This window comes from Salvelinus fontinalis, chromosome 19 (genome assembly GCF_029448725.1).
Source record: "Salvelinus fontinalis isolate EN_2023a chromosome 19, ASM2944872v1, whole genome shotgun sequence".
NCBI classification, from domain to species: Eukaryota; Metazoa; Chordata; class Actinopteri; order Salmoniformes; family Salmonidae; genus Salvelinus; species Salvelinus fontinalis.
The window spans coordinates 17,419,634-17,447,155 of NC_074683.1; the positions used below are offsets into that span (position 1 = coordinate 17,419,634).

The 27,522-nt window shown below is 41.8% G+C and overlaps 1 protein-coding gene across 10 annotated transcripts in view; it reads right to left on the bottom strand.

Moving 5' to 3' along the window:
• The window catches only part of nalcn (sodium leak channel, non-selective), a 272,502-nt gene that overhangs the window by 122,204 nt on the left and 122,776 nt on the right, over positions 1-27,522 (bottom strand). For all 10 annotated transcript variants that reach the window (XM_055870947.1, XM_055870944.1, XM_055870942.1 and 7 more), the window contains 2 exons: positions 24,173-24,304; positions 15,842-16,009 (listed from right to left, as the gene is read on the bottom strand). In XM_055870947.1, coding sequence (XP_055726922.1) covers positions 15,842-16,009; positions 24,173-24,304 — 300 coding nt within the window. The remainder of the gene's footprint in view (positions 1-15,841; positions 16,010-24,172; positions 24,305-27,522) is intronic.

Here is a 27,522-nt window from a genome sequence, read left to right on the forward strand (position 1 = left end):
TATTTTTGTTATAGTCAATGCTTCGGTAGCTAGCTACATTCTTCTATTAGCTCTGGAAAACAATGCTATCTGCGTCAGAGAAGTATTAGCACGTGTTGTATTTTGAAACTGGCCTTATAACTCCTAAGTGGCGCAGCTGTCAAAGGCACAGTGTCTCAGTGCTAGAGGTGTCACTACAGACACCCAGGCTCAAATCCAGACTGTGTTTCAATCAAAGTAAGTGCCTTATTACGTTATAATAGTTTCTGTATGTCGTGCTATACCGTTTCTACTGTAGCTCACTGTGTGTATGGAGCATAATATATGTGTGTATATTCCTTATAATCGCGGACTCGCGAGGTAACGTTACTCATTTCATAACATTTATGGTGTCATAGCTTATGTAGCTAGCTACATTCTTCAAAAATATCATCTTGTACCACTTGGTCGTTTTCTGAGTGCATTCCACAAAGTTGTTTATCATGTCGGCCTTATCCGCTGCCCCCATTTTGAGGTCATGTCAAGCACGCAGTCTGGTTTGATTTTTCTCTCTCCCGTCGGGTGGTCCACCTTCCCTGTGGCTGACACGGTTGCTGTATGGACAGTGGAGAGGACATGGACGTCTCGTTTGTCATGCCACTTTACTGCCAGCTGTTGACATTTCTTATTTTGTTTAAGGGGTAATTTAGGACGGCAGTAGCGTTGTTGATGAAATGCAGTCATCGCAGCAGAACTAGGAAGCAGTCTTGGGAAAAGAGAGTGGCAAAGAAGGGAGTTGCAAACATAGGATCTCTGCTCCAGTATTCTCTTAGGGAGTTCTTCTTTACTATCCCCATGAGGACTGTCACCAGGAAGGTATACATTTCACTAATTGTGATTGTCCCCCTCACTCCTGGCTCTCTCTTCTCCTGTAGCTCCAAGGCATAGTGATTGGTCTCTACTATGTCTCCCAACAGCTCCTCTGTCAGAAACAACTTGAAGCACTCTGCCTCAGATGGAAATGGTAAGTGGCGTTGCACTCCAGACTGGGACTCATCAAAGCAAACAGCAGGGCCAGGAGGGGTGAAATGGCTGGCAGCCTTCCAGCTACCACAGAACTCCTGTACTTTATCTACTGTCGGTCTGCCTCCATCACCACCAGCATCTTCAAAGGGAACTGGGACTTTGTCAGTGGTCAAGGGGTCATCAGATTCAGGGTTCTCAATGGCTGCGGGGAAGCTCCTCACTGTCACTGTCAGAATCTGATTCCTTACTTTCAGACTCAGACTCATTGTCAGATTTTTTTATATCTAGAAATTCCGAGTTTGTGAGTTGTCTCCTTTTAGAAAGACATTGCTAATGCTACAGCTTAGCTCACTAGCTACAAACATAAACAACAATAAATGGCTCAGAGTGGGAGAGGTTACGTAATTGACTGCCGGCACGCGCCATTTGTACAAATAAATCACTGTCAGAAAATGTTTTGTTTGGTAATTATTGATACATTTACTGTTTAATTCACGTTTTCAAGTAACGGTGATAAATCATGCATTCCGATTCTTGCATAGATTGTAATGGGCACATATTATGTGTGTACAATACTTTTTTGAAGGTTGTACTGACAATGACGAGCTAAGCTACTTCCAGCTATGTGTGGAGCCATGTTTGTTGACATACAATGCATTCTGGGTTTCACGTAATCGTCTGTTGGACCAAAGATGCTATAACTAAACGAGGTGAGTAAGGGTTCACTCCTTTTTTGAGAAATTCAGGAAGTGAGAGGTGGGATGTGAACCATGGTAGATGACACACCCCTTCAAAATGCATACTATAAACAGACCAAACTCATCTTGTCTTCTCTTATTATCTTTGGTTTCTGTGAGGAAAAAAATCATGGCTGAGCGCTGAAACTAATCATCAACGGATTACTTTAGATTTCTAGAAAGTGTTGTACTCAATTATTTTGATCAATGGTGAGCTCACATGTGATGTGATTAATTATAAACAGTAACTGTTATTAACTAATTCATATTGTAGTTTGTCAGCCGAGAGTTAGAAAATATGACCGCTTGTGTTGCGTCAATCTTTCCTCAGTTGGCACTAGGACATATCTAGCCTACATTTTTCCGGTTAGGATGATTGTGTTATGCTACAGATACTTCTGTGAATATCTGAACATTGCATCTAAAAAATAAACTGCTCACATTCTGGACATAACTTTGCAAGGACTTTGTTTGTGAAAATACTTTCTGAAGAAAGTGTGGCCAGCTCAAATACTGATTGTTGCGTCAATCGAAACTGACCATTCAAATAAGCATTCTAATCACACGGGTCTGATCATACGCTTCAGAGACCACGGTAGAATGATCACACCCATGTGATGGTACGTGTGAAAGGGTTAAACTCAGTTTTTCACAATTCCTGACATTTAATCCTCGCAAAAATTCCCTGTTTTAGGTCAGTTAGGATCACCACTTAATTTTAAGATTGTGAAGTGTCAGAATAATAGTAGAGAGAATGATTTATTTCAGCTTTTATTCTTTCATCACATTCCCAGTGGGTCAAAAGCTTACATACACTCAATTTGTATTTGGTTGCATTGCCTTTAAATTGTTTAACTATTAATTTTGGCCCATTCCTCCAGACAGAACTGGTGTAACTGAGTCAGGTCTGTACGCCTCCTTGCTCAGACATACTTTTTCAGTTCTGCCCACAAATGTTCCAAGGGCTTTGTGATGGCCACTCCAATACATTGACTTTGTTGTGCTTAAGCCATTTTGCCAAAACTTTGGAAGTATGCTTGGGGTCATTGTCCATTTGGAAGACCCATTTGCGACCAAGCTTTAACTTCCTCACTGATGTCTTGAGGCGTTGCTTCAATATATTCACATAATTTTCCTGCTCCATGATCTTCCATCTATCTTGTGAAATGCACCATTCCCTCCTGTAGCAAAGCACCCCCACAACATGATGCTTCCAACCCTGTGCTTCAAGGTTGGGATGGTGTTCTTCGGCTTGCAAGCCTCCCCTTTTTCCCTCCAAACATAACAATGGTCATATTGGCCAAACAGTTCTATTTTTGTTTCATCAGACCAGACGACATTTCTCCAAAAAGTACGATCTTTGTCCCCATGTGCAGTTTAAAAACGTAGTCTGGCTTTTTGATGGCGGTTTTGGAGCAGTGACGTCTTCCTTGCTGAGAGGCCTTTCAGGTTATGTTGATATAGGACTTGTTTTACTATGGATATGGATATTTTTGTACCTATTTCTTCCAGCATCTTCACAAGGTCTTTTCCTGCTGTTTTGGGATTGATTTGCACTTTTCGCACCACAGTACGTTCATCTCTAGGAGACAGAACATGTCTCCATCCTGAGCGGTAAGACGGCTGCGTGGTCCCATCATGTTTATAATTACATACTATTGTTTTTACAGATAAACATGGTACCTTCAGGCGTTTGGAAATTGCTCCCAAGGATGAACCAGACTTGTGAGGGTCTACACATTTCTTGGCTGATTTCTTTTGATTTTCCCATGATGTCAAGCAAAGAGGCACTGGGTTTGAAGATAGGCCTTGAAATACATCCACAGGTACACCTCAAATTAACTAAAATTATGTCAATTAGCCTCACAGAAGCATCTAAAGCCATGACATAATTTTCTGGAATTTTCCAAGCCTTTTAAAGGCACAGTCAACTTAGTGTATGTAAACTTCTAACACACTGGAATTATGATACAGTGAATTATAAGTGAAATAATCTGTCTGTAAACAATTGTTGGAAAAATGACTTGTGTCATGCACAAATTAGATGTCCTAACCGACTTGCCAAAACTATAGTTTGTTGACAAGAAATTTGTGGAGTGGTTGAAAAATGAGTTTGAATGACTGCAACCTAAGTGCATGTAAACTTCCGACTTCAACTGTACATGGTTAAAGCATACCACCATAGTCCCTGTGCCCAAGAAAGCAAAGGTAACCTGCCTAAATGACTACCGCCCCGTAGTATTCATGCCTGTAGCCATGAAGTGCTTTGAGCTGTTGGTCATGGATCACATCAACACCATCATCCTGGAAACTCGAGACCCACTCCATTTCACATACCGCACCAACGGATCCACAGATGACGCTATCTCAATCTAAATCGCACTCCGCACTGCCCTTTCCCACCTAGACAAAATTAAACCCTATGTGAGAGTGATGTTCATTGACTACAGCTCAAGTGTTCAACAATAATGTGCCCATAAAGCTCATCACTAAGCTAAGGACCCTGGAACTAAACACCTCCCTCTGCAACTAGATCCTGGACTTCCTGACGGGTCGCCCCCAGGTTTGTAAGGGTAGGCAATAACACATGTCATGCTGATCCTCAACACGGGGGCCCCTCAGGGATGCGTGCTTAGTCCTGTACTCCATGTTCACCCACGACTGCATGGCCAAGCACGACTCCAACAACATTAAGTTTGCTGACGACATTAACGGTGGTAGGCCTGATCACCAACAGTGATGAGACAGCCTATAGGGAGGAGATCAGAGACCTGGCAGTGTGGTGGCAGGACAACAACTAGTCCCTCAACGTGAGAAAGACAAAGGAGATGATTGTGGACTACATGAAAAGGAGGGCCGGACACAGCCCAATTCACCTTGACGGGGCTGTAGTGGAGTGGATCGAGAGTTTTAAGATCCTTGGTGTCCACATCACCAACAAACTATCATGGTCCAAACACACCAAGAAAGTCATAAAGAGGGCACTACAACACCTTTTCCCCCTCAGGAGACTGAAAAGATTTCCTCAAAACGTTCTACAGCTACACCATCGAGAGCATCCTGACCGATTGCATCCGACCGTAAGGCGCTTCAGAGGGTAGTGCGTACGGCCCAGTACATCACTGGGGCCAAGCTTCCTGACATCCAGGACCTATATACTAGGCGGTGTCAGAGGAAGGCCCACATTTTTTCCCAAAGACTCCAGTCACCCAAGTCATAGACTGTTTTCTCTGCTACCGCACGGGAAGTAGTACCAGAACGCCAAGTCTAGGTCCAAATGGCTCCTTAATAACTTCTACCCCCAAGCAATAAGACTGCTAAACAATGAATCAAAAGGCCACCCAAACTATTTGCATTGACATCCCCCCATTTTGTTTTTAGACTGCTGCTACTCACTACCCCTACCTACAGGAACAAAATAACTCGACTAACATGTACCCCCGCACATTGACTCTGTACCTGTACCCCCAGTATATAGCCTCATTATTGTTATTTTATTGTGTAACCTTTTTTGTTTGTTTTGTAAATATTTTCTTAACTCTATTTTCTTAACCTGCATTGTTGGTTAAGGGCTTTTAAGTAAGCATTTCACGGTAAGGTCTACAACTGTTGTATTTGGCGCAATTGACAAATGAAATCTGATTTGATTTGACCTAGAGTAATCCAGCTACGTCTCTGCAAGACATATAATATTGCAGCCTTTCAAGTCTCTGATAGGAGACTCTCGAACAAAACTCATCCATCTTGTTCTCAAGTGACTGGACATTTGGCAATAGAACGGAGGGGAGTGCTGGCCGATATTCTCTTCGGCTCAATCTCACCAGGATGCCGGCACGTTTTGGTAGCCCATGAAACAAAGGAATGGGGTCTGGTATGAACAAGGGAACAGCAAAGTTGGAGTTGAAGTCAGATTTAAAGTAGAAATCAAAGTTAGTAACTGTCTATCTTATGTACAGAAGTTACTGGCAGTCATACAGTGGCAAGAAAAAGTATGTGAACCATTTGGAAATATCTGGATTTCTGCATAAATTGGTCATCAAATTTGATCTGATCTTCATCTAAGTCAAAACAATAGACAAACAGAACAGTGTGCTTAAACTAATTACACACAAATTATTGTATTTTTCTTGTCTATATTGAATACATCATTTAAACATTCACAGTGTGGGTTGGAAAAGTATGTGAACTCCTAGGCTAATGACTTCTCCAAAAGCTAATTGGAGTCAGGAGTCAGCTAACCTGGAGTCCAATCAATGAGAAGAGATTGGCGACGTTATTTAGAGCTGCCTTGCCCTATAAAAAACACTCACAAAATGTGAGTTTGCTGTTCACAAGTAGCATTGCCTGATGTGAACCATGAATCAAACAAAATAGATCTCAGAAGACCTAAGATGAAGAATTGTTGACTTACATGAAGCTGGAAAGGGTCACAAAAGCATCTCTAAAAGCCTTGATGTTCATCAGTCCACGGTAAGACACATTGTCTATAAATGAAGAAAGTTCAGCATTGTTGCTACTCTCCCCAGGTGTGGCCGTCCTGTAAAGATGACTGCAAGAACACAACGCAGAATGCTCAATGAGGTTAAGAAGAATCCTAGAGTGTCAGCTAAAGATTTACAGAAATCTCTGGAACATGTTAACATCTCTGCTGACTAAACATGCTAACATCTCTGTTGACTAAACAAGAATGGTGTTCATGGGAGGACACCACAGAAGAACCCACTGTTGTCCAAAAAAACATTGCTGCACGTCTGGAGTTTGCAAAAGTGCACCTGGATGTTCCACAGCGCTACTGGCAAAATATTCTGTGGACAGATGAAACTACAGTTGAGTTGTTTGGAAGGATCACACAACACTATGAGTGGAGAAAAAATGGCACAGCACACCAACATAAAAACCTCATCCCAACTGTAAACTATTGTGGAGGGAGCATCATAGTTTGGGTCAGCTTTGCTGCCTCGGGGCCTGGACAGCTTGCTATCATCAACGGAAAAAATGAATTCCCAAGTTTATCAAGACATTTTGCAGGAGAATGTAAGGATATCTGTCCGCCAATTGAAGCTCAACAGAAGTTGGGTGATGCAACAGGACAACGACCCCAAAAAAAGTAAATCAACAACAGAATGGCTTCAACAGAAGAAAATACGCCTTCTGGAGTGTCCCAGTCAGAGTCCTGACCTCAACCAGATTGAGATGCTGTGGCATGACCTCAATAGAGCAATTCACACCAGACATCCCAAGCATATTGCTGAACTGAAACAGTTTTGTAAAGAGGAATGGTCCAAAATTCCTCCTGGCCGTTGTGCAGGTCTGATCCGCAACTACAGAAAACATTTGGTTGAGGTTATTGCTGTCAAAGGAGGGTCAACCTGTTATTAAATCCAAGGGTTCACATACTTGTTCCACCCTGCACTGTGAATGTTTACACGGTGTGTTCAATAAAGACATGAAAACGTATAATTGTTTGTGTGTTATTAGTTCAAGCAGACTGTGTTTGTCTATTGCTGTGAATTAGATGAAGATCAGATCAAATGTTATGACCAATTTATGCAGAAATCCAGGTATTTCCAAAGGGTTCACATACATTTTCTTGAAACTGTATGTGATAATAGTATGAATGTTCTGTATACATTTTTTTTTTTTTTTAGATAAACACAAAACAAGTAATTAAATAGCAAAAACGGGTCGGAACTCGTAAGATGCCGATGACAGAGAAGGGTGACATATTTTTCAGAGGTCATTACTGACTCTGGACATGCCATCCTTGTCCTTCTCCTCTTTTTTATTTTCCCCTCCCCCTTTTCTTTGTGTAAAAATGTTCCACCATTTATGCAGATTTGTATCTTAACTCTTTGTATGTTTTGCTTATGTAAGTCAAGAGACATTATATACATGCAAGAAACATTATGATGTGTTGTGGTATTGTGAAGAAATACTTTACAATTTAAATTACTTATTTGAGTTATGAAGTCAGTGTATTGTTAGTTATTTTGGATATTGCCTAGGCCTATATGATCATTACTATTTTTGGAGAAAATGTAACCTTTTTTAACATTACACATTCTCTTGAAATTAAAGTGGCATTTAGAGATTTACTGCAAGATATGAATTACAACAGTTTTTCAAATTATGTATTTTAGTAAAACAAACATTAAGTAAATAGCCCACTTTATCTTGAAAAATAAATTAAAGGTTACATTGAAGAAATAAAAAGCTTTGTCTTAAGTACTATATCTTTCTGATTTTACAGAAGTTTAGGTTTAATAATCCTTAATATTTGGACCAGAATGAGGCTCTATCTCCAGTACCTATTGTTCCTGCAGGGAGGACCCACCGTCTTCATCGACTTTTATAATTTATTTGCAGATAATCGCTAAAAAGCCTAACAGTTTGCAAATTAGGGAGCCAAATGAGTGTCTCGCTTACCGATGTGATTTGGTAGGTTACAGTACACTGACCAGTCACTTACTTTAGTGTCACTGTCTGGGAAGTCCTGACATGGGCTACAAATCATAGGAGAATCCAAACAAGATCTTTGGTTTACTTGTCTCAGTGCGATACTATGGACATATAACTACATTGGTAAAAGGATATAGGTTATCGACTTTATTCAGTCAGTTCGACACCTATCAATTGGTCAACACTGATCGTCGATTAAAGCACAGCAAATAGACTATGCACCGTAACTCCGTGGCTGGCTATTGGAAACACGTGGAAGAAAATAAATGAAATTGTCAGAAAACAAAAATTAGGCTAAGTGGATTTCAACTCAACGTTAACACTTACATGGAATGTGTAGATTCTCTCACAGAGACGAAGGAGCATTATGATCTCTGTGTAAAGAAATTAAACTGCAACCAACCACAGCGCACACAAATTTGTATTATTTATATTACCTTTATTTAACCAGGTAGGCTAGTTTGATAACAAGTTCTCATTTACAACTGTGACCTGGCCAAGATAAAGCAAAGTAGTTTGACACATACAACAACACATTGTTACATATGGAATAAACAAACATACAGTCAATAAAACAGTAGGAAAAGTATATATACAGTGTGTGCAAATGAGGTAGGATGCGGGAGGTAAGGCAATAAATAGGCCATGGTGGCGAAGTAATTACAATATAGCAATTAAACACTTGATTGGTAGATGTGCAGAAGATGAATGTGCAAGTAGAGATACTGGGGTGCAAAGGAGCAAGATAAATACATCTGTATATACAGTATGGGGATGAGGTAGTTGGATGGGCTATTTACAGATGGGCTATGTACAGGTGCAGTGATCTGTGAGCTGCTCTGACAGCTGGTGCTTAAAGCTAGTGAGGGAGATATGCAGATTTTGCAGTGATTTTTGCAGTTCGTTCCAGTCATTGGCACCAGAGAACTGGAAAGAAAGGCGGCCAAAGGAAGAATTGGCTTTGGGGGTGACCAGTGAGATTTACCTGCTGGAGCGTGTGCTACGGGTGGGTGCTGCTATGGTGACTAGTGAGCTGAGATAAGGCAGGGATTTACCTAGCAGAGACTTGGAGATGACCGGGAGCCAGTGGGTTTGGCGACAAGTATGAAGCAAGGGCCAGCCAACGAGAGCGTACAGGTCACAGTGGTTGGTAGTACATGGGGCTTTGGTGACTACATCCAATTTGTTGAGTAGAGTGTTGAAGGCTATTTTGTAAATGACATCGCCGAAGTCGAGGATCGGTAGGATGGTCAGTTTTGAGAGAGTATGTTGGCAGCATGAGTGAAGGATGCTTTGTTGCGAAGTCGGAAGCCGATTCTAGATTTAATTTTGGATTGGAGATGCTTAATGTGAGTCTGGAAGGAGAGTTTACAGTCTAACCAGACACCTAGGTATTTGGAGTTGTCCACATATTCTAAGTCAGAACCGTACAGAGTAGTGATGCTGGACGGGCGGGCAGGTGCAGGCAGCAATCGGTTGAAGAGCAATCATTTAGAGAGAGCATCTGGAGGTTGGTTAACACAGTGTCCAAAGAAGGGCCAGAGGTATACAGAATGGTGTCATCTGCATAGAGGTGGATCAGAGAATCACCAGAAGCAAGAGCGACATCAGTGATGTATACAGGGAAGAGAGTTGGCCCAAGAATTGAACCCTGTGGCACCCCCCATAGAGACAAAGGTCCGGACAACAGGCCCTCCGATTTGACACACTGAACTCTATCGGAGAAGTAGTTGGTGAACCAGGCAAGGCAATCATTTGAGAAACCAAGGCTGTTGAGTCCACCGATAAGAATGTGGTGTTTGACAGAGTCGAAAGCCTTGGCCAGGTCGATGAATACGGCTGCGCAGTAAAGTCTCTTATCGATGGCGGTTATGATATCGTTTAGGACCTTGAGCATGGCTGAGGTGCACCCATGACCAGCTCTGAAACCAGATTGCATAGTGGAGAAGGTACGGTGCGATTCGAAACGGTGGGTAATCTGTTTGTTAACTTGGTTTTCAAAGTACTTAGAAAGGAAGGGCAGGATAGATATAGGTCTGAAGCAAGTTGGATCTAGAGTGTCTCCCCCTTTGAAGAGGGGGATGACCGCGGCAGCTTTCCAATCTTTGTGAATCTCAGACGATACGAAAGAGAGGTTGAACAGGCTAGTAATAGGGGTTGCAACAATTTCGGCAGATAATTTTAGAAAGAAAGGGTCCAGATTGTATCTCCCGGCTGATTTGTAAGGTTCCAGATTTTGCAGCTTTCAGGACATCAGTTATCTGTATTTGGGTGAAGGAGATATAGGGGAGGCTTGGGCAAGTTGCTGTGGGGGTGCAGAGCTGTTGACCGGGGTAGGGGTAGCCAGCTGGAAAGCAGGGCCAGCCGTAGAAAAATGCTTATTGAAATTCTCGATCATCATAGATTTATCAGTGGTGACAGTGTTTCCTAGCCTCAGTGCAGTGGGAAGCTGGGAGGAGGTGCTCTTATTCTCCATGGACTTTACAGTGTCCCAGAACATTTTTGAGTTTGTGCTACAGGATGCAAATTTCTGCTTGATAAAGCTAGCCTTAGCTTTCCTAACTGCTTGTGTATATTGGTTCCTAACTTCCCTGAAAAGTTGCATATCACGGGGGCTATTCGATGCTAATGCAGAATGCCACAGGATGTTTTTGTGCTGGTCAAGGGCAGTCAGGTCTGGAGAGAACCAAGGGCTATATCTGTTCCTGGTTCTAAATTTTTTGAACGGGGCATGCTTATATAAGATGGTGAGGAAGGCACTTTAAAAAAATAACCAGGCATCCTCTACTGATGGGATGAGGTCAATATCCTTCCAGGATACCCGGGCCAGGTCGATTAGAAAGGCCTGCTCGCTGAAGTGTTTTAGGGAGCGTTTGACAGCGATGAGGGGTGGTCGTTTGACCGCAGAACCATTACGGATGCAGAAAACAGCAGAGGTGTTTTGGAGGGCAAGTTGGTAAGGATGATATCTATGAGGGTGCCTGTGTTTACGGATTTGGGGTTGTACATGGTGGGTTGATTGATAATTTCTGTGAGATTGAGGGCATCATGCTTAGATTGCAGGATAGCCGGGGTGTTAAGCACGTCCCAGTTTAGGTCACTTAGCAGCACGAGCTCTGAAGATAGATGGTGTCCAGGGCACAGCAGGGGACAGAGGGTGGTCTATAGCAAGCGGCAACAGTGAGAGACTTGTTTCTGGAACGGAGGATATTTAAAAGCAGAAGCTCGAATTGTTTGGGTACAGACCTGGATAGTAAGACAGAACACTGCAGGCTATCCTCCGCAGTAGATTGCAACTCCTCCCCCTTTGGCAGTTCTATCTTGTCGGAAAATGTTATAGTTAGGAATGGAAATTTCAGGGTTTTTGGTGGTTTTCCTAAGCCAGGATTCAGACACGGTTAGGGCATCCGGGTTGGCAGAGTGTGCTAAAGCAGTGAATAAAACATACTTAGGGAGGAGGCTTCTAATGTTAACATGCATGAAACCAAGGCTTTTACATTTACAGAAGTCAACAAATGAGAGCACCTGGGGAGTAGGAGTGGAGCTAGGCACTGCAGGGCCTGGATTAACCTCTACATCACCAGAGGAACAGAGGAGGGGTAAGATACAGGTACGGCTAAAAGCTATCAGAACTGGTCGTCTAGTACGTCGGCAACAGAGATTAAAAGGAGCAGGTTTCTGGGCGCGATAGAATAGAATCAAGGCATAATGTACAGACAAAGGTATGGTAGGATGTGAATACATTGGAGGTAAACCTAGGACTTGAGTAATGATGAGATAGATATTGTCTCTAGAGACGTTTAAACCAGGTGATGTCACCGCATATGTGGGAGATGGAACTAAATGGTTGGTTAAGGCATATTGAGCAGGGCTAGTGGCTCTACAGTGAAATAAGACAATACTCACTAAACAGGACAGTAATGGACAAGGCAAATTGATATTAGGGAGAGGCATGCGTAGACGAGTGATCATAGGGGTCCAGTGAGTGGTTGAGCTGGCTGAAGACATGGCGATTCAGACAGCTAGCAGGCCGGGGCTAGGAAGCTAGCAGAAGGGCCTTAGAGGGATGTCGCAAGAGAGGAATGTCTGTTATAGCCTCCGCGTGCAGTGATGTCGATATACCAGTCGTGATGGAAAACAAGTCACACAGGTAGCGCGAGGTGGGACAGACAGCAGACTGTCAAACCAGAACTTTTTCCATGTCATCGCTTGCTTTGTGACTGACAAGTGCCTGTCCTATCAATAGATTGCTAGAATATGCATGTTGTTCATTCTTGCTGGAGAGGGCTCAACTGACTTGTCTGACAAACATATTTACATTTTTATTTGAAAGGTTTTGAAATGGAAAAAGTAGCTGGCTGTTACCGGGTGTTTAGCAGATGGCCAGCACTTAGGGAAAATACTGGAGGAGGCATAATCATTCCTGTGATTAAACAGTGTGTGTGTATATGTCCAAGGCATGTGACATTTTGACCAGACCGGATGACAATCAGCTCAGTCTGACCTTTCAATGTGAAATGCCCCATCGTAAAAAAAATCAATAAGGAATACACTGAAGGATTCTAGAAGATCCTGAAAGAAAAAACCTGTTTGTCCCATATAATTTTGGCTTGGTAAGCCTGCAGCTTTTTCCTAAATCTTCATATAGGCATCTGGGTAAACCGCATTCTCTTCTTCAATAAGGAGTTCGCTAAAATACCTTTTGGCCTCCAAAGCAATGGACCTCTCTATGGACGTTCATAATACAATACAGTCTAATTTAGCAGACACTGGGACAATGAACCCATTGTATTGATAATGTGTTGTCCTAATGGGACTTAAAACTATTACCTTTGTGTTGAGAAATCTACAAAAATACTGAGTATATAATGTGAAATTTGAGCCCATAAAATTGCCAGCCCTTTGGGACTTGAACATACAACCTTGGTGTTTCCAGCACCTTCGGCTTTTAACCTACAACATTGGTGTTGCCAGCAACTTATGGGACTTGAACACACAACCTTGATGTTGCCAGAGCCTTATATGACTTGAACATTGGTGTTTCCAGCACATTGTTGGACTTCAACCTACAATATTGGTGCTGCCAGCACCGTATTGGACTTGAACCTATACCATTGGTGTGACCAGCACCTTGTGGGACTTAAACCTGTCACCTTGATGTTAGAATCATACAGCGACCCTCTTGTCTCTCCTGTTGTGAGTATGACAGAATGACTCCCTCACAGCTTCTTGTTCTTAATGAGGCTTGTCAAAATGAGCCGACCTGATCCTGCCTGCTTCTCTCAACAGATGCTACCAAAACACACACACACACACACGTACAAACACGCACGCAGGCATGAACGCACGCACACACACACACACACACACACACACACACACACACACACACACACACACACACACACACACACAGACACATGAATGCAAACATAGATGCAGACACACATACATACACAGACAAGCATACGCATACACACACGTACGTATCCACAGTTGCAAAAACACAGACACACACACAGGCCACCCGGAAGCCACCGAGGCAACTGCCAGCACACATTATTACCCACATTTAGTGAACGATTAGGACTGGGGAAAGGGCAGCAGGTGCTGCCTGCTTGCTGTTCTCTGCCTCGTCTCCTCTTACTGCATGCGCATAGTCTCTCGCTCACACACACACCACAGTGAAGGCGAAAAAAGTAGGGCCAGTTTAATCATGGGTTCGTGTGAACGATAGATTTCCACTATTTTGGCGTGAGGCCTATGTTTAAAAATCGAGTGGCATCCTGTGTGGTAGTCCTGACTAACTCAACATCAGTCCAAACATTCAACTCAGCATATACAATTTGATAGCATCAACATTTGTCAGAATGTGTTATAATGCTTGGATCAGTGATTGAATGAACGTGTGATGATGTTCGTCAACGCATGGTCTAGTGGTGCGTGGTTCAGCTGTTTGTTCCTCTACACCCGCCTGCAATTTGTAATAACCCATCCACAACCGACCGACTATATGTGATGAAGTGAAAAGCTGAGGCACCCAACCCTAACCCGCAAACATAGAAGATGCGCTATAGGATACAAGTCAAAGACTGCAGAATTTTTTTTGTGACAGGGGGTGTAGGATTTTGTTTTGCCTGATTTAGATATGTTTATGCTTATAAGGTCTAACATTTTGGTAGGCTATTTGTTAGTCAACTTGTCTATAATTAGATTTATGCAGCTTCTCTTTTGTCATTATACATTGCCCTAGAAGACTAAAATAAACCCTTAATCTCCATAATAATGTAATAGATCGATAGAATGCTTCAATCTAGTTGACACCTGTAAAGTTCTCTGTGTCATCTTTCGCAGAGAAAAGATGTTTAGGGACCGGGGAAAAAATACAATAAAGCAAAAAAAAGGCAAACATTTTCGGTGCAAAATATCTAAATGACATGAGTTTGATCGGTTGTAAGGAAAAAGCTTTGAAAAACGACCCAACGTGTTTCTGATAAGATTTCAGTTTGGCTTCGATGCATTTTTTATGTGGTTGAAAAAAACAATCAGCTTTTATGATGCTTTTATGATGAAGAGAGCACCTGTACAGATCGTATCGAACGGAGCATTGCGTTCTCTCAAGATGCAGAAAGAAAGAAATCATATTTCTCCACAAGTCCACATTTTCTCTACATTTGGTGTATAATTTTTCTGTAAGAAATGCTTAATTCTACAGGAGTTATTATTAAGGTTATTGCCCAGAATACCCCAGTTCTTTTTTCTTGCTCATACTGTGAGCAACAGCTATAAAACTCAGACATTTCTCTCAAAACACAGGAATGTCGATTCACACGGGACTAGTACCATCAGAGGACTTTGGATTTTGCCAAAAAACTGTAGGTTATTCTGATTAGTCGTCCAGATTTCAGGTTCCATTTAACCCATCTAAACAACAGTTCCCTTGACGTGCCATAGGCCTATTTGAAGTCCCGTCTTGTGACCGTGGAATTTGTATAGGGCCTCACAATCACCACACATAACATAACCGGCACTGCCATCATCCTCTTTCACCACTTCACCAAATATTTCCCAAATATTACTTTTTCTGTCCCTCCCTTCTCTTTATTTTCAACTCTCCTGTCGTAGCTTTTATCTTATTGAATTAAACTTCGCCAATGTCCTTTTGCCCCCATGGATTGACGTACATTTTTTCTTCCCGTTTGGCGATTGGCTGTACATGTGCCAAATTGTAGGCAATTTGGCACACGTACAGTTAAGCCCTAAAGTTTAGACTTATGCACTAATACCAAATAGCCTAAAATAATGAAAGAAAAACCACAATGTCGACTATAGAAATTGCACAGTAGTTATTCATTTATGGATTTTTTGAAGTATCGTTTCTCTTTATTCAACCTGCCCTTCAGCCACACAATATGTAATCACCCTAAACCCCATTCGCCCCGCAGATATAACTGCAGGGACTGCGAATTATGAGTCAACCCACGCATCACTAGCGTGGTCACAGAAAATAAATAAGAAATCGGCATCACTAGTCATTTTTACGAGCAAAGCAAGCCCATTAATCAATCAATCACAATTGTGTGTGATTGTGTGTATGTGCTTGCATTGTGTGTGTGCATGCATGCAGTGTGTGTGAATGTGGATGTGTGTGTATCCATTACCTGGAAGTAGGTGAACTGGGAGTGGTAGAGGTCAGGGTAGATGTGCAGGGTGGTCCCCACCACCAGCAGCAACTCAAACTTGTGTAGAGAGGAGATGATGTAGCCCGTGAAGCCCAGGCACCAGACCTTAAGCATAGCCTCCAGGTCAAACAGCACTGTAAAGGCAACCTACGAACAGATAGACAGAGATCCCAGGTCACAGTTGCTATTTTATTAATGTGACCCACCGGGGTTCAAACCCAGGTATCCTGCCCATCGCAAGACTGTGTTAGCCAGCTGAGATAATGACTAGGCTTGAGGCGCCAACTCAAGTTTTCAGGTGTCAGTCAAGGTTATTCATCACATGCGTGTGTGCGCCCCCTTAAAAACCAAAACATGTCAAATGTGCAGTTTCACATGTGAAATAGTCGTTTTCACATGTCGAGCTTAAACTTCACGTGAAAACATATCTTCACATGCAAAAAATGTCACGTTAACACCACATTTTTAATGTGAGAGAAAAAACATGTTTTCATCTCACATGTGAATGGTAGTTTCTCATGTGAAAATATCACGTGCACATGTGGAATTGCAAGTTCACATGTCAAAATCAATCACGTGAAAATCTATTTGTAAAAAAAAAAAATCTACCTGTGAAAATATCACTTCACTATGTTATGAACAATCAAACGTGAAAAAAACGAATTTGCAGTTTCACATAAGAAAATTCCACATTTACATGTTAGTCATTTAGCAGACGCTCTTATCCAGAGCGACTTACTGGAGAAATTATGGTTAAGTGCCTTACTCAAGGGCACACCGCCAGATTTTTCCACCTAGTCGGCTTGGGATTCGAACCAGCAACATTTTGGTTGCTGACCCAACATTCTTAACCGCTAGGCAAACTTCTACATGTGGAATTGCAAGTTCACATGAGGTGGTGAAATTGTGTTATTCTCCTCACATGTGAAAAGGTGGTGGTAAAATGACTAATTCTATAATACACTCTATAAAAAGTGAACAGCCTACCTGAGTATAATAATTCAAGTGCGTACATTTTTTACATTTTGTATATCTGAGCAATACACTCGGAGTGTTAGTACTGCAGTTGCACGCTTCTCTTCCTCATACGTTGGTCAGTGACCGTCGGAAGAACCCCCCCAGTGAAAAGAACAGAGAAGCTCGCATTTAACAAGTAAACATGAACTAAATTTCCCTTTTTGCAATTGTTGTGCACATTTTTTAAATCGCATTGTCTGAAAGCGTTCAAAATACACTGAAAACATCAAATAATACACAATATATACAGCTAAAAACTAATGCTATGTCAAAACAAGTTGACTTTGAGGTGAAAGAAAGTGTGTTTTACCTGATTTTCCTAACCGTTACTTTGGAAAAAATGAAGACGTCAATATTGCTGTGATGCTTTTTGTATAAAAAAAAATCTTAAATTACAGCTCAAATTATGAATTTGCTATTAATTGTGATTAATCACAGCAAATCCTGCGATAAAGTCAATTACATTTTTGGATCATTTGACAGCCCTAGTCGACATTAAAATGTGAAAATGTACATTTGAAAGTGTAGTGGACATGAGCCAGTTATGGTTACTCATGGTCATGTGATGAGGTAGTACTGCCTGCGACTTCAAAATGAGTGTTGGCCTTCTTGGTCATATGGCACGACACATAATTTACCCAAGTTTAGTCAGAATCAGGCCAGAGGTCTGAGATATCGTGTGGGTGAGCTAGACTCATATCCCTGAGCACGTGAGACAAATTTAATCTGAATCGTTAGAGCCACCGTGTGGTCGATATGAATGCTCTTGCATTTGTTGAGTCTTGACAGTGTTTTGTTACAATACGAATATCCTTGACTAATTTATATGCATTTATGTGCCAGATCACACCCACGTGAACGTTTATTGGTCAATATTGTTGTTTTAGGTACTAATCTGAAAAATATTGCAATAAGAGACATAAGATCCATAGATACCAAATATCAAGTTCCATGCAGATAAGTCATTTGGTGCAAGAAGATTCTTTTCCATAATGGTGGAAAATCCATCATGGCGGATCTAATGGGTCCCTGAGGCAAATTAGTTCCTTGTGAGGACAGGGACCTACGTACCAAATTTCATGACTTTACGTCAAACGGGTTGAGGGGCGTGACCTTTCAAAGTCTGCATTTTCAATCTCTTGTCATAGCGTCCCCATCTGGCCAATCGGTGTAATTATGTAAATGCCGGATCTCTATGGCAAGATGCATCATTCACCCAAGTTGTCAAAATTGGGTCAGTGCTGTCTGAGATATCGCATGTGACTAATGTACGAACGAACGCACTAACGGACGAACGAACGCACTAACGGACGGAGACAGATCAACAGTCTCCTTCCCGATATCATGGTGGGGGACAATAATCTTGTGAGGGAATGAGAAGAAAGGAGAGAAAATAAATAAAAAATAAATAAGATTGTAAGGAGATCAAGAGATAACGTCATTGCATTCATTCCATAGGGAAGAAAAGGGAGTGGCCAGAAGGGGGAAAATAGCTGGAAAAACTAAAACCTGCATTTAGCTAGAAAACCAAAACAAGTATTTCCTCTTTTTTTTCCCTTCACCTAGCCCTGACTGAGTGGAAAAACTGTGATCAATGGATGGATGATAAAAAGAGAGGGAGCCAAGGGAGAGAATCTTGTGTGTGGTTTCTCCCATCTCTTATCTTTCCCATTCAGCTGTGTGAGAGAGAGTGGACCGGGAGGGAGGTAAAGAGGGAGACACGCCTCTCCTTCATTGTTCACGCTCTGCCACCTGCATACTGATGGCATCGACAGAGCCGGGCAGATTGAGAGTGGGTCTGTGTGTGTGTGTGTGTGTGTGTGTGTGTGTGTGTGGGTCTGTGTGTGTGTGTGTGTGTGTGTGTGTGTGTGTGTGTGTGTGTGTGTGTGTGTGTGTGTGTGTGTGTGTGTGTGTGTGTGTGTGTGTGTGTGTGTGTGTGTGTGTGTGTGTGTGAAAACACTCCATGATGGTGAGTGCAAATCAAATGTTTCCATTTACAATCCGATAGTAGCACCAATATTATAATTGTACTAAAAATAACTATAAAATCATAGATTTTCTCCCAGGTACAAGTGTGATTCAATCGGAGGTCCGTTTTTCATTTTATGTTTGTGTGGTAGTGAATATGAAGCCCAATCCTCAATCAATCCATCAAATGTAATTATCAATCCCTTTTTACATCAGCAGTTGTCAAAGTGCTTACAGAAACCCAGCCTAAATCCCCAAAGCGCAAGCAATGCAGATGTAGAAGCACTGTAGCTAGGGAAAACTCTGTAGAAAGGGAGGAACATGGGAAGAAACCTCGAGAGGAACCAGGCACTGAGGGGTGGCTAATCCTCTTCTGGCTGTGCCGGGCGGGAGATTATAAGAGTACATGGCCAATAAACTTTTGAAGCGTACGTTCGAAATATTAATAGCGGACCATACAGGGCGAGTTCTTTTTGCACGTACTACCAGAAATCTATAACACTGTCCTAGAATTTGATTGTCGCATTTTGCCACTATTCTCTGCACCCCTGTACCCCTGTATCAACACAGCGTTGTCTGCTTCATATGACGCTTTATAAAACAGACAGTTTTTTAGCGAGTGTGTATAGTATTATTGGTAATTAAATAATTATTGTTATCATGTATATTACTTTTATAATATCTGAAAGAGGCTTTGGTATTAGCCAGTCTGAGGGGCTGCGCGTGTGAGACAGGGTGTGGAACCGGGGGTGCTAAGTCCGGTGTATTTGCTAAAATAGTGGCGAACAAACAAAGTGATAGCGGGGTACAGTATGAGCATACGGTAGATTCAAAGTATCCAGACCCCTTGAATTTTTCCACATTTTGTTACATTACAGCCTAATTCTAAAATGGATTTTTTTTAAATCCCCCCCCCCTCAGTAATCTACACACAATACACCATAATGACAAAGAAAAACGTTGTTAGTATTCAGACCCTTTACTCGGTACTTTGTTGAAGCACTTTGTTGGCAGTGAATACAGCCTTGAGTCTTCTTGGGTATGACGCTACAAGCTTGGCACACCTGTATTTGGAGAGTTTCACGCATTCTTTTCTGCAGATCCTCTCAAACTCTGTCAGGTTGGATGGGGAGGGTTGCTGCACAGCTATTTTCAGGTCTCTCGAGAGATGTTCGATCGGGTACAAGTCGGGCTCTGGCTGGGCACCTCAAGGACAGCAGAGACTTGTCCCCAAGCCATTCCTGCATTGTTTTGGCTGTGTGCTTAGGGTTGTTGTCTTGTTCGAAGGTGAACCTTTGCCCCAGTCTGAGGTCTGCAGCGCTCTGGAGCAGATTTTCATCAAGGATCTCTGTACTTTGCTCAGTTCATCTTTCCCTTGATCCTGAGTCTCCCAGTCCCAGTCACAGTAGGGATGGTGACAGGTTTCCTCCAGACATGACGCTTGGCATACAGGCCAAAGAGTTCAATCTTGGTTTCATCAGATCAGAGAATATTGTTTCTCATAGTCTGAGAGTCCTTTAGGTGCCTTTTGGCAAACTCCAAGCGGGCTGTCATGTGCATTTTACTAAGGAGTGGCTTCTGTCTGGCCACTCTACCATAAAGGCCTGATTCGTAGAGTGTGGCAGAGATGCTTGTCCTTCTGGAAGCTTCTCCCATCTCCACATAGGATCTCTGGAGGTCTGTCAGAGTGACCATTGAATTCTTGGTCACCTCCCTGACCCAGGTCCTTCTCCCCCGATTGCTCAGTATGGCCGATCGGCCAGTTTTGGTGATTCCAAATATTCTTCCATTTAAGAATGACGGAGGCTACTGTGTTCTTCGGGACCTTCAATGCTGCAGAAATGTTTTGGTACCCTTCCCCAGATCTGTGCCGCGACACAATCCTGTCTCGGAGCTCTACGGACAATTCCTTCGACTTCATGGCTTGGTTTTTGCTCTGACGTGCACTGTCAACTGTGGGACCTTATATAGGCAGGTGTGTGCCTTTCCAAATCATGTCCAATCAATTGAATTTTCCACAGGTAGACTCCAATCAAGTTGTAGAAACATCTCAAGGATGATCAATGGAAACAGGATGCACCTGAGCTAAATTCCGAGTCTAATAGCAAAGGGTCAGAATACTTAAGTAAATATTGTATTTTATTTTTATTACATTTGCAAACATTTTTAAAAAATCGGTTTTCACTTTGTCATTATGGGGTATTGTGTGTAGTTTGATGAGGAAAATTGTTTATTTAATTCAATTTTAGAATAAGAATGTAACGTAACAAAATTTGGAAAAAGTGAAAGATCTGAAAACTTTCAAAATGAACTGTTTATTACAAATGCAGACCATGGCTAAGGGAAACACTGGCAGGCATCTTTAATACTTTGTAAAAAAAAATAATTAATTATATTTATTTCCCCCTGGAAGGAGAGACTGGTGTACTTCACAAAATAGATGGCAACATGAGGGAGGGAACTTGAGGGAGGGAAATTATGTGGATATATTGAAGCAACATCTCAAGACATCAGTCTGGAAGTTAAAGCTTGGTCTTCCAAATCGACAATGACCCCAAGCATACTTCCAAAGTTATGGCAAAAATGGCTTAAGGACAACAAAGTCAAAGTAATGGAGTGGCCATCACAAAGCCCTGACCTCAATCCGATAGAACATTTGTGGGCAGAACTGAAAAAGTGTGTGCGAGCAAGGAGGCCTACAAACCTGACTCAGTTACACCAGCTCTGTCAGGAGGAATGGGCCAAAATTCACCCGACTTATTATGGGCAGCTTGTAGAAGGCTACCCGAAAAGTTTGACCCAAGTTAAACAATTTAAAGGCAATGCTACCAATTACTAATTGAGTGCATGTAAACTTCTGACCCACTGGGAATGTAATGAAAGAAATAAAAGCTGAAATAAATAATTCTCTCTGCTATTATTCTGACATTTCACATTCTTAAAATAAAGTGGTGATCCTAACTGACCTAAGACTGGGAATTTTTACTAGGATTAAATGTCAGGAATTGCGAAAAACTGAGATTAAATGTATTTGGCTGAGGTGTATGTAAACTTCCGACTTCAACTAAAACTTATGATTAGTTTTCTGTCAGCGCAACTTGTTATTTAGACTGGTTAATGAAATGAGTTGGCTGTGTATGTGTTCCGTATGATGCTTGGATGATCAAGTTCATTTATCTTTTACAATAAAAAGTGAAATTGAGGAATGAAGGTGAAGATCTTTATTTTCCATCAGTACAAAATATTATTTAGATGCTTTTCAGACTGTTATAGGCCAATTTCTTGATGTCTACAGTATCCTTTCTGGTATGCAATCTGGTTTCTGCTCAGGTTATGATGTCTCACTGAAACCTTAAAGGACCTCAATGATGTCATCATTGCCCTTGATTCTAAGCAATGTTGTTCTGTTATTGTTATGTACTTGGCCAAAGCTTTTGATACGGTAAACAATTCCATTCCTGTGGGCCGGCTAAGGAGTATTGGTGTCTCTGAGGGGTCTTTGGCCTGGTTTGCTATCTACCTGTCTCAAAGAGTAGAGTGTATAAAGTTAGAAAATCTACTTTCTCAGCCACTTCCAGTCAACCAAGGGAGTACCCCAAGGCTCAATCTTAGGCCCCACGCTCTTCTCAAATGACATCAACAACATAGCCCAGGCTGTAGGAAGCTCTCTCATCCATTTATATGCAGATGATAGTCTTATACTCAGCTGGCCCCTCTCCGGATTTTGTGTCAAATGCTCTACAACAAAGCAATACTCCTTATAGGACACATCACTGCACTCTATACTCTTCTGTAAATTGGTCATCTATGTATACCCGTCGCAAGACCCACTGGTTGATGCTTATTTATAAAACCCTCTTAGACCTCATTCCACCTTATTTGAGAAATCTACTGCAGCCCTCATCCTCTACATACAACACCCATTCTGCCAGTCACATTCTGTTAAAGGTCCCCAAACCACACACATCCCTAGGTCGCTCCTCTTTTCAGTTCGCTGCAGCTAGCGACTGGAACGAGCTGCAACAAACACTCAAACTGGACAGGTTTATCTCAATCTCTTCATTCAAAAACTCAATCATGGACACTCTTACTAACAGTTGTGGCGACTTTGCTTGATGTATTGTTGTCTAACATCTTGCTCTAGAAGGCAAGCATTCCGGAGTCGCCTCATCACTGTTGACATTGAGACTGGTGTTTTGCAGGTACTATTTAATGAAGCTGCCAGTCGAGGACTTGTGAGGCGTCTGTTTCTCGAACTAGACACTCTAATGTACTTGTGCTCTTGCTCAGTTGTGCACCGGGACCTCCCTCTCCTATTTCTATTCTGGTTAGAGACAGTTTGTGCTTTTCTGTGAAGGGAATAGTACACAGCGTTGTACGATATCTTCAGTTTTTTGCCAATTTCCCACATGGAAAATTGCCCTTCATTTCTCGTACAACGCATTTCCCGCACGGAAAACTTCCCTTCATTTCTCAGAACAAGAATAGACAGATGAGATTCAGAAGAAAGTTCTTTGTTTCTGACCATTTTGAGCCTGTAATCGAACCCACAAGATGCTTATGCTCCAGATACTCAACTAGTCTAAAGAAGGCCAGTTTTATTGCTTCTTTAATCAGGACAACAGTTTTCAGCTGTGCTAACATAATTGCAAAAGGGTTTTCTAATGATCAATTAGCCTTTTAAAATTATAAACTTGGATTAGCTAACACAACGCGCCATTGGAACACAGGAGTGATGGTTGCTGATAATGGGCCTCTGTACGCCTATGTAGATATTACATAAAAATCAGCCGTTTCCAGCTACAATAGTCATTTACAACATTAATGTCTACACTGTGTTTCTGATCAATTTGATGTTATTTTAATGGACAAAAAATAATGCTTTTCTTTCAAAAACAAGGACATTTCTAAGTGACCCCAAACTTTTGAATGGTAGTGTATATATGTATATATATATTTTTTTTATATCCCAGGCCTTTTGCCTTTTGGTAGGCCGTCATTGTAAATAAGAATTTGTTCTTAACTAGTTAAATAAAGGTTAAATGAAATACAATGAATAAAAAACGATGCTCTTTAGATGCGTTTGTGCATCATATGTAGACGTTCTGTTGCTACTGTTCCAATAACATATTTATGATGGTACCCTGCTGTGACCACTCAACATTACATTGATCACAAATATCTGATCATAAGAGTCAAGAGGTCAATGTTAGGGTTAGGGAAAATAGGATTTTGAATCAAAATCAAGTCAAACAAAGATAGTAAAACATACGGTATGGTGTGTGTGTCTATTGTACAGTATGTTTGTGTGTTCTGATCCCTTACCTCAGCCAGGTAGAACTCGTCATAGTGCCTTTGGTGGTTCTCGCCCTTGTAGTAGTTGCTAGCGGCAACGATTACGTCTACGGCAACCATAGTCAGAATAAACATGTGGAAGATGGAGGAGCGCATCAGTTGCTGTGGGAACAGAGACATTTATTTAGAATTCATGTAGAATAAGGACATATTGACATCTATTCTATAACACACACACCCATTCAGATACCCACGTCCACAATTGAGAGGTTTCTCGGGCTGACCTAAATGACACCACATCCCTCATATAGTACACTTCTTTTGACCGGAGCCTTACGTTTATGTCTTTTCAGTTTTGCTCGAAAACACTTTTGTCTGGACAAACAGTATGAGTCTTGCTACAATATACACGGAACATAAATATACACGTATTTATATATTCCAGATATTTGAATGTTCATTTCTACCATAAGACAAATGTTGTTTTAGAGAATTTGGCAGTACATCCAACCGCTCTCACAACCGCGGACCACAAGTAACCACGCCAGCCCAGGACCTCCACATTTGGCTTCTTCACCTGTGGGATTGTCTGAGACCAGCCACCCGGACAGCTGATGAAACTGTGGGTTTCCACAAACAAAGAATTTCAGCAAAAACTGTCAGAAACCGTCTCATGGAAGCTCATCTGGGCGCTCGTCATCTCGTAACCAACTTCAGTGGGCAAATGCTCATCTTGAATGGCCAATGGCATGCTGGAGAAGTGTGCTCTTCACAGATTAATCCCGGTTTCAACTGTACCAGAAAGATGGCAGACGTCGTATGTATGGCGTCGTGTGGGCGACAGGTTTGCTGAAGTCAACGTTGTGAACAGAGAGCCCAATGGTAATGGGGTTATGGTATGGTCAGACATAAGCTACAGGCAACTGACACAATTATATTTGATTGATGGCAATTTGAATACACAGAGATACCGTGACGAGATCCTGAGGTCCATTGTCGTGCCATTCATTTGACGCCATTACATCATGTTTCAGCATGATAGTACACAGCCCCATGTTGCAAGGATCTGTACACAATTCCTGGAAGATGAAAATGTCCCATTTCTTCCATGGCTTGCATACTCACCAGACATGTCACCCATGTAATGCTAGGTAATTCATGTTCAGATTACCATTTCACATGGAGGCGTGAGGGCTCAGCAACCCTGACCCACCTTGCCTGCTAACAATGTAATGGTAGGTAATTAAGGACTTTGTCCTAGTGTCACAATCCAGATTTAAAACATGCCAAACATAAGTGAGTTTCCTGTCAGCCAAATAATTCTTTATATACCCCCTGGCGATGTGAGAGAGCATCACTAGCAAGGTTGGCCAGCAAAGGGAAACACAGCAAGCATCCCTTGGTGGTGGAACTATTCTCAACAGCACAAGCACATCATATCCTAGGTTTGGACCAGATCCTACCAAAAAACATCCTTGACACTGCAAACATGAGAGGTAATGGGTCCTACTAAAAGAAGCCTAGCAGTGAGCCGATCTTCGTCCAGCAGGACTGGCAGTAGCTGAGCTCATCTCCATCCCGCTGCCGAGGCGCCACAGTCAGCCGTGGACGCTCATGCTACAAGAGAGGCTCTGCAAAAGCAGTGGAGGTGGGAACTGAACTCCACAAACAGCATGCCAATAAGAAGGAAGAGAAGGCTACATCGGAAACGTTCAGAGGCTGGAGCAGGCGGAACTGGATGTCCTGAAGGGCCGCCACAAGAGGGGCCCCAGCGGCATCAGAGAAGAGTATTTACTCTGCGTTTTAGTTTCATCAGGGTACCTGCACGTCGGCCTATTAAGCGCCATCTCTTTCTCTTCGGAGTGTCTGATGTCCAGAAGCTCTTTTTATTCATAGGAAACTATTCCGGAAACATTATGTACAAAAATGTTTTAAGATCAGCAACAACAAAAAAAACATAAAATAGCAGAATTGGTCAGGAGCCCGTAAAACGTCCTCTATACATCCCAGCGACATTTTCTCAGATGGTGAAAATCTCAGAGTGAAAGTTAAATCAGCCATTACCTCCTTAGTGGATACAAATAAAATAAATTACCTTCAGTAAGACTTCTACTCTAAGAGATAAAAAATAAAATGTTGTCGAGACAAAATAACATAATTTGCTTCTTTATGCCACAGTAACACATTTACTTATGAAAGACCTTAAGCTAGAGTATGATGGTATAAATGGATACAAAAAACATATCATTGATTTTCACAATTGCCAATACAATCAAAAGGATTTGATCAACCCAAGTTATACATTTATTCTAATTGTAAAAGCTAAATACGACCTCCCATCATTCTGAGGTAATGATTCATGAGCAAACCATTAAACAAGACAAATGATGTGCCTGGCTGGTGGAGATTTAAATATCCCCTCGTCTCAGTTATAGCAAGATGGAGAATGAGAGAAATTAAGAGAGAAATGGGGGTGAGAGAAAAAGAGATATGTAGACATGGAGAGAAGGGGGATATTCAGAGACATAAAGAGAGAGGAGAGAGGCAGAGACATGAAAGAGGGAGGAGAGAGAGGCAGAGAGAGAGAGGGAGGAAGAGAGATGAGCTTGAGCCTGCAGGACAGTGGTTCTTATTGGAAATGGCAACAGGCAAACATGGCTGGCAGCTAAACTTCAGGGGATGAAAAGCAATCAGGACTATTTCATTAGATACAGAGAGAGAGGGAGAGGAAGAGAGAGAGAGATGGAGAGGGAAAGAGGAAGCAAGAGAGAGACAGCAAAATCACTATCTATTCAGACATAATAAACCAAAAGGAGAGGTAAGTCACTGTTTTATTTCTTCCAGGAGCAGCTACAGTATTGAACGTCTAGTACAAGCAGCATGGCCAAATTCAATCAAAACCAAAATTGGCACACACAAAAATCTGTCCCTGTATCATTACAACAAATGTAGCGAGTACAAGCTATGCCCTAACCAAACAGGGGTTTTTGATTTCATATTATATTATTCATGCAAGACATTTGTGTTCTTTTCTAACACAGAAACAATATTATTTGTCTGTGGGCCCAGTTTAACCACCCTGCAGGCTGAATTGAATTCCCTACAGTCAGAGGGGAGTATCAGATTGTACAGCTTGTGAGTGGGAGGAATAAGACCAAGTTAGGAAGACTGTCTGCAGAAGATGGATAGATGGAGAGATTAAAAGAAAGTGAGACATACACAGTCCCTTCAGTATTCACACCCCTTGACTTTTCCAACAGACTGTTGTGTTTAAGCCTGCATTAAAAATTGATTAAAATGTTGATTTTTTTTGTCACTGGCCTATACACAATACCCCATAATGTCAAAGTGGAATTATGTCTTTTGAAATGTTTACAAAT